Here is a 13,292-nt window from a genome sequence, read left to right as displayed (position 1 = left end):
GCAGGGAAGAGCGTACAAAAGACAGACATCAGGCCGTGCAGGCAAGTCAATACTGAGAAGCGGGCCAAGGACTCAGATGGGCGGACGGGGCAGGGGAGACGTAACGGGTCGTGTGAAGCAGTGAGGGCCGGGGAGGAGAGATGGACGAGCCGCACAGGACAGCACGTGAAGACCAGAGGCGAAAGCGAGCCGGGAGGTCTGGAAGCTGACAAGATGGAGCTGGGGGTACACGGAGCCAGAGCACAGGAGCGGGGCCCGGTGCGCGGACGTGGCTCGAAGGGCAGCAGGCAGCCATCACGGCTCCCACAGAGAGGCAGCACGGCCTGAACCAGAGTCACGCCGGCCTGGCTCTGAGACCCAGCTGAGTCACGCACTAGCTGTGCGACATCGGGCAGGCTGCTGTTCACCCTCTCCAGTCCTGGCTTATCACCTGCACAGCATCCCGCGGCAGTTGAAGTTATCACACGTTTACTTTTTACTCTGTGTGTTTGATTCTGATCTTCATCCAAAAGCATACGAGCTTCCTGGGCGCAGAAATACGCACCCCAGCATCCAGCACAGTGCCCGGCACACAAGGAGACAACCGACATGTAAACAGCTACAGTGGACACAGGCAGCTAACTGCCACTAGATGCCACTGAGTACGCCCCCAGCTCTGAAACAGCCACGGGTCATGGGGGGCCGGGCCCAGCGCTGTGACATCTCCCAGGCACAGGCCAGGGACTGGAACGGAGCAACTCACCTTAATCCTCTGCTCTTGGTCCCCCCGTGCTTCTTGGCTGGCCTGGAGCTCCTGAACCTTCTGGTTAGCTTCCTGCCATTTCCTATTAAGAAACAAGTACACCATGTGCAGGAACAGGCATGTGGTAAAGCCAGCACTTGCCCGCACTCTAAAAGCTCTCCAGCACAGACACTCACTCATACACGCATGCAACCACACTCCTGCACGCTCCCTGCAAGGACGCCTCAGGGTCCAGGGCCCAGCCCCTGCTGCTGGCTCTGTGGCCTGAGTCGCAGGGCAGGTGGGTAAGTCCAGACCACCTGCGAGTCCTCTCCCCTCCCCACACCTCTCACAATAGGAGCTTCTGCTGGCCCTGGAACAGCCAAAGCCAAGGACCCGCTCAGGACCGACCCACCCCCCCCCCCCAACTCTGCCCCATTCCACCGAGTGGTCAGAACTCCCCTAAGACAACACCTGCTAAGGTAGAGGCCACGAGCTTTGGGAGAGCGCTGTCTTCTACCTGCATCTCCTGGCGAGCTCCTCCATCCTGCCGTGCCTTTGCTCAGAGGGCTCCCTCCCCAGGAACGTCCTTTCCCACCCACATCCCCCCTGCCCCAGGGCATGTCCTACGCAGCCTTCAAAATCTCGCTCAAACCCAACATCTTCTCTGAAAGCTCCCTCCAGGAAGGCATCCCACCCCCAGAGGAGGAAAGAAATGACTGTTCCCGCTTCTTATTCTTGGAACATTTGAAACACTGCTCTGTTCTGGCACGAAAAGGTCCTGGCTTCAAAGGCCTCAGTGTGTCCCAACAGCCTGTGGACGGGAGGCCAGCACACGAAGGGCACTCGTGGAACCTCCGAGCTTCAGCGCACACGACGTTCGTGAACGCTGGGCGCTCACGCCACAGAGGGCATACGCGGGAGAGCAAGCCTGGGTCTTGCACATGGTTAACGAGTGGACGCCCAGCTCGGCACGCAGCCCAGCAGGCTTCGGGCCAACTGCACCCAGGTGGACCGCTGGCCAGGCTTACCTGGCAAAGGGGCGGGGACCCCTGCCCTGAAGGGGGCGGACCTGCCTGCCTCCACGCTCACCTGTGCTGCAGCTCCAGCTGCTCCTTCAGCTCCTGCCTCTCAGACTCCAGGCGCTTCACCTGCATCTCCTGGTTCATGACGCTCCACTGCAGGTCCGAGAGCCTGCCCTTCAGCACACTGACGGTCTGAAAGCGAGACACACGAGAGCCGGTCCCCTCCCGTCCCGCTCCGGAGGGCGGAGGGCGAGGACAGAGCCATCTCCTCCTCTGGAACACGTGACCGCCCCTCAACCCCACCCGAGCCCCGCCTCGGTGACCCGCGGCCTCGGGAGTGAGAACGCTGCCGGCCAAGGCGGGCCCGGGCCTCACGCCTGGCGGCCTCCACACCCACACCCCACGTCACCCCTTCCCACCCGGCGTGTGCACAGCCCCCCAGTCCGTGGCGGCCCACACCCACTCTGTCCTCAGCCCAGAATCCCTTCTCTAACCACCCCACCCCACCACCGCGCCCCCCGCCCAGCTGTGCAGGAGATGTTACACGGGGACAAGGCGGGCACCCGCCAAGAAGTCAGAAGTGGGCGCTGAGGCTGTCCTCAGCATGACACCACGAGAGCCACACACAACGAACGGGAGCTGCACTAGCGCCGCGGAGGCTGAAGCGCTCCCAGGCCAGAAGGGGTCATGGGGGAAGGCACAGGGAGGCGGCCCAGCGCGCAGCCTCCAGGACAGCGAGTCCGCTAGACAGACACTGGGGCGGAACTGCAGTCCTCAGCTCGGACCACACCCTCCTCAGACAACCTTCTGGTGAGGGGACCCCACTTGTGGCTTTCCTGGGGCAAGAGAGCACGCCTCCAACAGGAAAAGCCAGCCCACTCAAGGGCGTCACTCTAAGTTAACAAGTGGAAACATCGCCCCATCAGCCTCTGAGAGTCAGACATCAACCTACAAGCTGAGGGCAAGAGGACGGCCTGGCAAACTCACCACAGTGAGCAACCCTCGCACGGGGCACCGTCTGCAAACACGGAGGCCACAGTAGGCCCCCCAGGGAGGCTGATGGGGGGTGAGTCTGTGTCCTACCCTCTCATCGACCTGCATGGTTTCCTTTATTGTAACAGTGACTCTCAATCTGGGACCCAAAGAAGAATGAAGATACTTAAGATTTATTTAACGATGAACATATCCTTTGAGGATTCTTCCTGAACTAAATAAAGGTACAGGCGCCGTGCTGAACACAGGAGTCAGACAGCCCACTGCCTGGAGGACAAAGCTGCGCGAAAGCCAGGCCATCACCATGATGATGTCAGAGAGCACGAGCTAGAATCTAGACCAGGCACCGTGACAAGAGAGCACAGCTGTGTGGGCGGGAGGTTTACAAACCTAGACTCGGAGCCCAGGACGCCTTCCCCACGGGGTGAAAAGGGAGATGAGCAACGTCGGGGTCTCCGTCCCAAACCGCCACAACCCTTGGCACGCCAGGCCCCACGGGCGTCTGCTCTGCAGCTTCTGTGCCAAGGGTGCCCCCAAATTGCTCCTCACTGAGCCACGTGCAGGACATGCCCACCCCCGTCCTCCGGAGAAGCCTGCGGGGAGCACAAGCGGGCACACACCCAAGGCGGGAGGAAGACTTGTCTGAAGGCCACTCCTGCCGACGTCCACATCAGAAGACGGATGTAGAAACAACCTTAACACGCTCTCCAGCGTTGCCAAGGCAGAAATAACCTGGCGCCTGCTTCGAGGATCCATCAAGGAGAGAAGACCACGCAGAGCCAGAACACCAGTGATCCCGCGGCCCCCGACCCCCTCCCCCAGCAGCGTTTCATCTTCTTCCTCGCAGCACCTGTGATCCTGAGCAGCACAGCAAAGACACAGGGAAGGTCAGAGGAGTCCGATTTCCACAAGCATCAATGTCTGGGTTCTGTCTCTAAAGTTTACACAACCTTCGGTTGGTAGAGACAGTAAGGACTACGGTTGATCTATGCTCTGGTTCCACACATATTCTCAGATGCTAACGAACCTTATTAATAATCAAAGAAATGCAAATCCAGAGGCACATCTCCGGGGGCGGGGGCGAGGGGGGGGGGCAGAATCACAAGTATTTCCAGAAAACACCATTATCCGTGACAGGTAGAGGTTCCAGTGAAAGTAGAATCCTCAACAATAGCTACTAGTAGAACACAGCAACTGGTAGCAAAAGCCATAGAGAGAACTGTACCTGGTGATCTTATAACCCCATTCCTAGGGATCTGTCCAAACGAAATCATTCAACAGAAACAAAAAGGCTACACGCATGAAGCTATCTACCACATATGTATCTGTATCAGGGTGTGTGGGTGTATAAAAAAAAACACTTGAAAGTGACCAAAAACAGGTTAGTCAACCACTAAAAATCATAATCACAAAGACTAAAAAAGTATTCAACTTACTAACTGAAAACCACAGAATGGAAAATTAATATTTTTGCTACGATCACAACTACGCAAAAAACGTAGGCACACACGTGGGAAGCAGAAGTACACAGTGGCACTACCACGGAGCTACCGTGCCAGAGGTGGGAGCTCGTCTCCTCTCCGCCCAGACTGCTCGCGGGGAGAGGGCAGCACCCCAGCCCGGGGCCCCAGCCCCTCACCTCGCCGGCTTCGGCCAGGCCGTCCTCCTGGTCCCGCAGCCGCTTGCTGGCCGCATCCAGGCTCTGCTGGCACACCCTGTAGCGCTGCAGCTGCTCCTTCATCTTCCCCTCCGCCTCGGCTTCCCGCTCCTGAAGCTGCCGAATGCGCGTCAGGAGCTCCTGGTTGCGGTCCACCTCGCGCTGCCAAGGAGAACGGCCTGGTGAGACGGCGTGTGAGCAGGCCGAGACCAGCCCACTCTGCCCGCCAGACAGGACCGAGACCCAGAGCAGAGCCACCGATAAGGCAAGAGCCAAGCCCACAGGAACCCCGAGGCCGCAGCGGGACGCCCTCCAAGGTGAGCGCCGGCCACAGCGGCGCGACGCCACATCTCACGGCGCCCCCCCGGGAGGGCGCTTGGCACACGTCACCGCCACCGACCACTGCTCACGATGGCCATCGGCAAGGAGGAGCACGGCGATCTCACTCAGACTCAACCTTGGGAAGATGCCTCTGAGCTTGGCAGCTCCGGCGGCTCCCGTTCCAGTGAGTCGGCACGCCCCCAGAGAGTGGACGACCGGGCAGGGACAGGGGGCGTGGCCAGAAGCCTGCAGGCAGGAGCACGTGACCCTGGGCCCTCATCTCCCCCAGAGCTTCAGAGCCACCCTGCACTGGCCCCCCTCGAGGGGCCGCGTGGCTTGCGCTAGTAAGGAACGCACAGAACTCAGACTCCTCACTCTGACAATCCCTCGGGGTCCGAAGGGGCAAGTGTCGGCCACTGAGGTTATCCTCAGCCCAAGAAGCAAAGGGACCACAAGTGGCAGCCAGAGTCCCAGGGGCAAAGGCACCAAGTCCTAGTTACATGGAGCCTGACACTCTGCTGACCTCTGACCTCTCATCAGGAAGCTGAGCCGCAGAAGCTCCCGCCAAGGGCTGCCTGCCGGGCACTCGCAGGGCCGGCCGTACTCAGAGGCAGTGCTGAGACCAGGGCTCTCCGAGCCCAGCGGCAAGGAGGAGCTTAAGAAAAGCACGGCCAGGGCCACGGCCTCTTGCTGATCCAGGGTTCAAAGGAGTCACCAACCGCGAGTACAGCCTCCAAACCACCAGGAGGCCTTAAAGCCTGGGGACCTGCCAAGGTGCAGGAGTGAGGTGCTGTGGCTGTGCAGGGACCCGGCCAGCACGTCACGGGGCAAGACGTGGCGTCTCTCCTCAGGCTGCCAGTCCCAAGTGCACATGCGGCAGTCCAGGCAGGTCCCTAGACCTTGGACACTGAAGTCTCACCATCTCATAGGTATTTCCAGGTGGGAGGGCTGAGATTCCCACCCACCTGCCCTCTCCACCCACTACCAAACTGGCAGTCCCTGAAAAACCTTCGCAGATACCCAAGACTCAAAGGGACAAACTGAAAACCACTGGCTCAGACGGTTCGAGGGCCGTCTTCAGCCAAGTCCACGGGCAGCGGGGAAAGGCCTCTCCGAGAGGAAGGCGCAAGTTCAGCGAGGGGGTCCCAGGATTAAGCTCAGTCAGCCCTGTACCCTTGAATTTCCCCAAGAAAGACTGTCAGTGACTCACTTCAATACTTGCAAGATTCCCATGGCCTCTCCCTCTTCCTCTTCCCACCGGCTCCCGCAGGACATCTTTCCTAGGACAACCCAGAACATCGGCAGAAGCCCCACACTGAGCAGTGCCAGGGCCAAGGCCGAGGCAGCAGTCCCCCACCTGCAGCGCACTGCGCTACGGAGCCCACACAACACACCATGGCCACGGGCCTGCACATCGGGCTCAAGGACATCCAGTTAGCATCACACCCTCGAAGCCATCAGCTATTTCTACAGGGACCAGGAAAGAGTGGGAATATGCCACGTAAGGCGAGAATGGGGCCAGATATCCATCCTCACGGAAAGCCCAGAGGCCAGAGACTTTCTGGTACAACGCTCGGCCTGAACCTTGGCGGCATTTCCACGACTCGTCAGCACTTACTGAAAAACCCTGGCCAAGCGCCGTTACTCAAAGCAGAGGAAGCGTGGAGTTTACACACTGAGTAAAAACCCAGCATCTCCTCTGGGTAACAGCCTGCCCTGGGTAAGGCAAGGGCAACCTGAAGCAGCCCCCAAGACCGGGGTTCTTGGCGCTGAGGCCTTATAACCATTTGCACAAGGCCCAGCCTGGACCTGAGACTCTTACGCAAGCCGGTGACTTTTGAGGCCTGTAACCCCCAGGCCACCTGGCATTTGTGCCAGACCTCCATCCCAATTCTCACAGAGAAGACAGGGCAACGAGGCAGCCAGCGGAGACGAATGCCCACCAGCACATCACTGGGCAGACGTGGCAGGGCAGCCGTCCCTTCGTGCTGCCCTCCTCGGGGACACAGAGCACACCTGAGGCCCGACCCACTTCCTCAGGTGGCCTAAGAAGGCAGGCCCTGGACACCTGAGGAGAGCACCTGGGCCGCTGGCTGGGCTCTTGCTCCCCGCGGTCTGGCAGGTACACGCACCGCCCCCTTGCTCTGGGGGGCCCCACCAGAGCCCACCTCGTAGCTCCTGGCACTGGCGCTGGCTGCCCGCTCCAGTTCCACGCGGGCCCTCTTGTGACTCAGCTCCATCTGCGTCTTCTCCCGCTCCACCTGGATGAGGTGGGACCTGGAACGGATCTGCTCTGCCCGCTCCTCCAGCTGACCGGGTCACGTGCAAAGGAAAGACAGGGCCTCAGTAGCTGCGTCAGCCAGGCGAGGGGCTCACTCAACACTCCCTCACCGAGCACCTGCTCCCAGCAAGGCCCTCGCTCAGCCCTGGGGAGGAAGGAACACCGGGCCCGCAGGTGGGAAAGGAGTGCAGGGAGGCAGCAAGACAAGAGAAGGTGACAAAGGACAAAAGAGGAAGGTGCGTTTTCAGATGACAGTGTGAGGGCTTGTTTCCTATGCCGTGTAACAAACTACCACCAACGCAGCAGCTTAAACGCCCCTATGCTGGCTGTCGGTTTCATGGGTCAGAAGGCCGGGCACACAGAGCCAGGTTCTCCGATCAGGGTCTCAACATCTAAAATCCATGCAGTCGGCAAGCTGTGCTCTCCCCTGTAGCTCAGGAGCCTCTTCCACGCTCCTATCTCCTTGCTGGCTGGAAGGCCCAGGCTGCTGTCAGCTCCCAGAGGCTGCCCACATTCCCTGCCACATGGCCCTCTCCACCTCCAAAGCCAACGAGGGAGAATCTCACACGTGTGGAATCCCTTTCCTGCTCTGCATCTCTGACTTCTCTGTCTGATCTCTGGACCCAGATTTTAAAGACTCACCTGATTGGGTCAGGCCCACCCAGGTACTCTCCCTACCTTAAGGTCCACTGATTGGAACTATTAATTCTATCTGCAGAACCGCGGGGCCACAACACCTAGTTAGTGTTCGATTAAGTGGGAGAAACTCCAGTCCACCAGGGGCCAGCAGTTTGGGGCCCATCTCAGAGTCTGCGTCCCCCAGAGGGTAGGTAAATAAGGTGGAACTGAAGCTCTGAAGGGCCTCGGAAGACACAGCCAACAGTACCACCAAATCACCGACTGCAAGGGCCTTGTCTTCAGGGGGCTAGAGCCCAACCCCTCCAAGAACGGCCTGCAGTCCAGCAACACAGCATCTCCTGGGCACTTAACAGAAATGCAGAGTCTCGGGCCACACCGCACAGATACCCAATTGGAACCTTCCTTTTAAACATTTCTTCAGGTGATTCGTATGCATGTTAAAGTTCAAGATGCTCTGGGCTACAGAAAGTGGTTCTCATTTCAATCAGGGACACGTGGCACTGTCTGGGGACACAACTGATGGTCACAAGAAGGGGCGACACTCTGTGTTTGCTCCTGGCATGTAGTGGGGAGAAGCCAGGGATGTTGCTAAACATCCCACGATGCACAGGAATGTCCTGCAAAACAAAAACTTATTCAGCCCAAAATGTCAACAGTGCCGAGTGTGAGAAATCCCAGGCCAGAGAAAGGACATTTTCTCCACCCTTCCCCCACGTGCTTTGGAGGCCACAGTCCACACTTTCTTTACCCCTCTGATATTTTCTCTCATTTCAATTCCCACCTGTTGACATTTGGGAGTTCCTAACTCTACCCTCCATCAAACTCAAGTCTTCCTAGTCTCACTCTGAGTCTGCAGCTAGGGCCCAGCTTCTTCAGAGGATGGTGAGACCCCAGCTCCGAGGGTGTGGGTACCACACGGAAGTTCCGGAGACACACATCCATTGGCCACATCTTCCTGGAACACTGACTATACCTGAAGGAAAGTCACTGAACATATTTTTATATTTAAGCCAATACTGACACGTAGCACAGCAGACTATAAGCACCTGCACACAGAAAGAGGAACCTTAAAATAAAGCAGGGGAGGGGACTAGTAGGCGAGACACTGCTCTCTGCCTCCAGACTCCCCAGACCTGCAGCTGCTCTGTTCCCTCACTTGCTATTCCCTCACCTGCCAGGCATGGTAGGAAAGAGACAGAACACTGACTGAAGTCCTGAGACAGGACAGGTCCAAGGTCAGGGCTCCTAGGCAGGTCCGGTGCCACATGGCTCTCTAACCAGCTCACTCCGGCTACAGCTCTCATTTACTGATCTCCCAACCGGGGAAGCCTTTCAGGTCATAGGTGAGTGAGAACAAGGGACCCTGGAAATTCTAGACTCTATAGTTCCAACAGGCCGAAAGTTCCCAGACATCTCCATCAATAAAATTATAACTTTCTTAGACCAAAGATGCCAACTTCATATTCTGCCAGTGAGCAAGGATCAAAAACAAAAATCAAAAAAAACCCTATAATCTGTCACCACCACCATTTCAAAAAAAGGTGTTTTAACAACAAAAACAAATATAAATGACCTAATTTCAGGATAAAGAACAGTCCTTGCCAAAAAAAAAAAGGGCAGTGAGCAACTTAGTCCACTAACAAACACACAGTAAGTGATTCAACTATTCAGCAAACGAATGCATACAAACACAGCAGCCCCTGTTTTAGCAAATGTGGCATGGACTCATCAGGGCTCCCAGAGCAACAGGAAACCACTGGCTCGTCTGACACAGGACATTATAGCAGAAAGGCTGCAGCAACACAGGCAAGGCTGACAAGAGAGAAGGAATGCAAGCAGAGAAGCCAGAGATCACCTGATGCAGCCCTGACAGTGGCAGGGGCCTGGACATGGCTCAGACACCACATTCCCTCCCTATGTGGATCCAGTGATCCCTGCCCCAGCTAGCACTGACCCCACGACTCTTCAGAACCTGAAGTCCTTCAGGAGACCTGAGCCTTTACAACTGTGTCCACAGTGAGCATTGCCGAGAACTTGGAATAAAGTGAAATAAGACTATGAGCAAAGTGAAACTATAAAAATCACCCCATGGCAGACTGAAGCGAAGATGTGCAAATGGCCCCCATAGTCTGAGGCTGTCATATGCCCAATCCTTCACTCACTGCCCTGCCTTTCCTGCCAGGCTGACCAAGAACCTGTGCTTAAAACACAGCCCTCCCATGTATTATACCACCAAGGGAGCCAGCAGCTGGCTACACAATTCCAGTGGTCATGTGCCCAGGCAGTTTGGGATTGTTTCCCTCGATTAAATGAATAAACTGGCTTTCCAATCCTACCTCTAGTGTCTGCGAGCTCGTTGGTGTCAGCACCACGCTGACCCACGCTGGGGGTGCTGTTATCTCAGGCTTTTGAGCCAGGACAGCTCAGGGCCAGACCATGACCTCTGGCTATCCTCCAAAACTAGGACTATCCACGTTGGAGATGTGGGAGATGGCCAGCTGGCCTCTAGGCTGAGAAAGCGCACACCTGCCTCAACTATATGGGGGTTGAATCAGCCCTACCTAAGGGAAAGTCTCTGTATGTAGAGGCCCTTATCCTAACACAAACCGCTCTCCTGCACCACCTGGAACTTGAACCAGCCCCACCTAAGAGCAGGTGTCTTTACCTAGAGGCCCCTATCCCAACACATACCACTCACCTGCATGCTTTGCTGGTACTGCATCTGCAGAGAACCTTGGGCAGAGGTGGAAACATCCAGTCCAGATCCCCCCTCCACTCGCTGAGAAATGAAATTGTTCAAAGACCTCAGGGTGGATAGGACGGTGGTGTTTTCCCCCAGGTCTTCCATGGCCACTTCCCTTCTGGAGGAAAACAAGGGAAGGGTCACAGGGAGCCTTTTCATGAGCCATCAGCTCTGCCAGCTGCCCGGTCAGGGGGACCTTCGGGCAGTCCCACTCCCCTGATGCTCTCTCAGAGCCCTTATAATATTCCAGTGTCCGTAACCACATTCTTTGGAGTTAACTGGGAGCCCACACTGCCAATTTCTCAGAGAAGAAACGGAGGCATAAAAGTACAACATGCCACCAAGCTGCTGACCGTCAGAGTGCTGACCTGCACACCAGGAGGACAGACAGACGGCTCCCAAGATAAGGCGTTCGACAATTAGGTGGCACATCTCCCACATAAACAATCACAAAAAGCCTAGCTTCTGGGAATCAGAAACAAAGCACACCATAGTGGCAGTAAGGATGACAACCACAGCAACGCTAATTACAGGTTAACAAAGACGTTAGTAAGTGTCACTACTATTTCAGCCACAGGCACCACACAGAAAGGTACCTGACATTCACTGGGCACCAGGACTTCCTGAACCTGTCTCCTCATCTGTAAACTGAGGATCCCACTTTTCAAAGTCGTGAGGATTATAAGGGCCCAAAAGAAGTCTCCGAATGGCAGATGGCACAGCTATTGCCACTGAGTCTATCACTTGGCTTGTAATTTAACATACGACACAGCAATCATCACAGTGGGCAGACGGATGCAACCTTCCACATCCTTTTAGAGATGACAGAAAACGAGGCTCCAAAAGTTACAGAACTTAGATTGGAACTGGGTCTGTCTGGCTCTAAAGGTCGAGGGCACTCCACAGGCCAATGTGTGAAGGGCCAAGGACACGCAGCAGCAAAGAACACGCATCCCCAGCCCTGCGCTGATTCCAGCCTCACACCAGGCCGTCTACTAGTCAGAAGGTGTGGAAGTGTCCTAGGCAGAGTTAACAGCCAAAAGGTGTGAATTCCTACAGGTGCATACTGTGTTCCCCTGAGGAAAGCAGCCAGCTCTCACTGATTTCCCCTAAGTATGAGACTGAAGACACCTGCCCCCAACCCACCCGCCCCCAAAAAAGGTGAAGAATCTTGGTTTGATTCTGCATTTCACACTTAACAAGAAACTTGGCCTTGGGCATGAAGAGCCCTTGTCTTCTGTAGGCCATCGTTTCCACCGCTGCACAACACAGCTGTTCTACCTCCCCTTCATACTACAAATGGAAAATGGGCTAGAAGACAGACCGGGGAGGGGCACTCACAGTGCTGTGAGCCTCCCTGAGAGACAGGCCCACGTGGAGCCAGGCAGCAGCGCTCTGCTCTGGAAGGCAAATCCTCCCGTTTGACCAGGACCATACTTTGCATCCCATGATGGGAAATTTAGGCAATACACCCTCTTCTCAAGAGCTGATACACTTAATACAAAAGAATGAAAAGCACACGTCCATTTTCACCTGCCTGGAGCTAAACCACTCCATAAGGCAAGCGATAAGGTGAAAGCTCAAACTCCATCCTCTCTATCAAAGACACTCACTTCCAGAAGTCTAGTCGCTGAACGTGAACTGCTCTCAACGGAACCCCTGAGCTGGGAGTCAGAGCACACTGCCTCTCGACTGCCCTCCTTGGCAAAAGGACACCCGAGGGCACCTACAGAAATTGTGAGGATGCTCCCCACCCGGCAACACCACTTCACACCGCCACGGGCACTTGCGCCCCACCCGGCAACACCACTTCACACCGCCACGGGCACTTGCGCTACACACGGCAACACCACTTCACACCGCCACGGGCACCTGCGCTGGCCTAAGTTCACCACCCGTTTGTCTGCTTTCTCCTAACTTAGGCAACTCCCACGCTGCTCAAGTGAAGACATGCGGGCGACAGTGCTGTAAACTCGAAAGGGCGGGACTGGGGGAAGGGCTCCTCTCTCTGCACTGGGCCGTCTGGGGGCGGCGCAGGGTGGGGGGTGCGCCTTCTTCCCGGAGGCCGGGAGGTGAAGCACCTCTCCTCCGTGGCCGCCTCCGCCCCGGCCCTCGCTCGCCCCCCGAACCCTGCCCATTTCCATTTGCTCCTCTCGGAGAGGAAGCCTTGGGGGGCTGCACGGGACGCGCCCAGGCTCGGAGGACAAAGCACGGAGCGGAGGGGCGCGTCGGCAGGGACCCCGGCCCCGGTGACCACGCGGACAGACAGTGGACGCGCCGGTAACAGCCGGGGTCTAAGAGGGAAGGGGAGACGCCGAGGGGGCGCCGTCTCAGAGCCCCAGGGCAGGGGTCGGCGCCCGCACCCAGACCCGGCGGGCTGCCCCAGCCTCTTCTTCGCCCGAACCCCGCCGATTCGGCTCAGCACCCGCCCCCAAGCCCAGCCCGGTAACACTCCCGGGACCCCGGCCGCTCACCTAGACGCCTCGGCCTCCGCGCTGCCGTCGCCGCTGCTCAGATCTCCCTCTTTTACGCCCGCGTAACGCGAGACGTACGCCTGCGCTCTCGCGAGACCTGGGCGGGGCAAGCCGTAAAACTCCGGGCCCGCGCACCGACGGGTCCTGGGGCCTTCGTGTTCGCCCCCATAGCCACCCACCCGCAGGAGACCCCTCTCGGAGAAGACTGGGAACCAAAGGCCAGCCCGTGGGACTATCCTCGTGGCCCAGGCCTCTACGGGTCAGGCTTCCACTGGGCGGCTGCCTCGCACTGTATTGTGGGGAACAGCACCGGCCAACGGTGGCCTCGCAGGGCCAAACTTCCCAGCCCGCCGGACTACTCCGCAGATTTTGCCACTACAGTATTTGCCTGAATGCCTTTTTTACTTTCCCCTGGCCCTCTAAAACCACGCGAAAAAC

General features: G+C 57.3%; 1 protein-coding gene across 1 annotated transcript in view; it reads right to left on the bottom strand.

The window, feature by feature from the left end:
• The window catches only part of MAD1L1 (mitotic arrest deficient 1 like 1), a 311,083-nt gene extending 300,598 nt beyond the window's left edge, over window positions 1-10,485 (bottom strand). The window contains 5 exon segments of the mRNA XM_032605902.1: window positions 743-824; window positions 1,814-1,938; window positions 4,379-4,558; window positions 6,886-7,026; window positions 10,336-10,485. Of these exon segments, the coding sequence (XP_032461793.1) occupies window positions 743-824; window positions 1,814-1,938; window positions 4,379-4,558; window positions 6,886-7,026; window positions 10,336-10,485 (678 nt within the window).
• Between the last annotated feature and the right edge of the window lie 2,807 nt (window positions 10,486-13,292).

This window comes from Phocoena sinus, chromosome 15 (assembly GCF_008692025.1).
Source record: "Phocoena sinus isolate mPhoSin1 chromosome 15, mPhoSin1.pri, whole genome shotgun sequence".
NCBI lineage: Eukaryota > Metazoa > Chordata > Mammalia > Artiodactyla > Phocoenidae > Phocoena > Phocoena sinus.
Note: the sequence above shows the minus strand (reverse complement) of the source record. Positions and strands in the feature narration are given on the sequence as shown.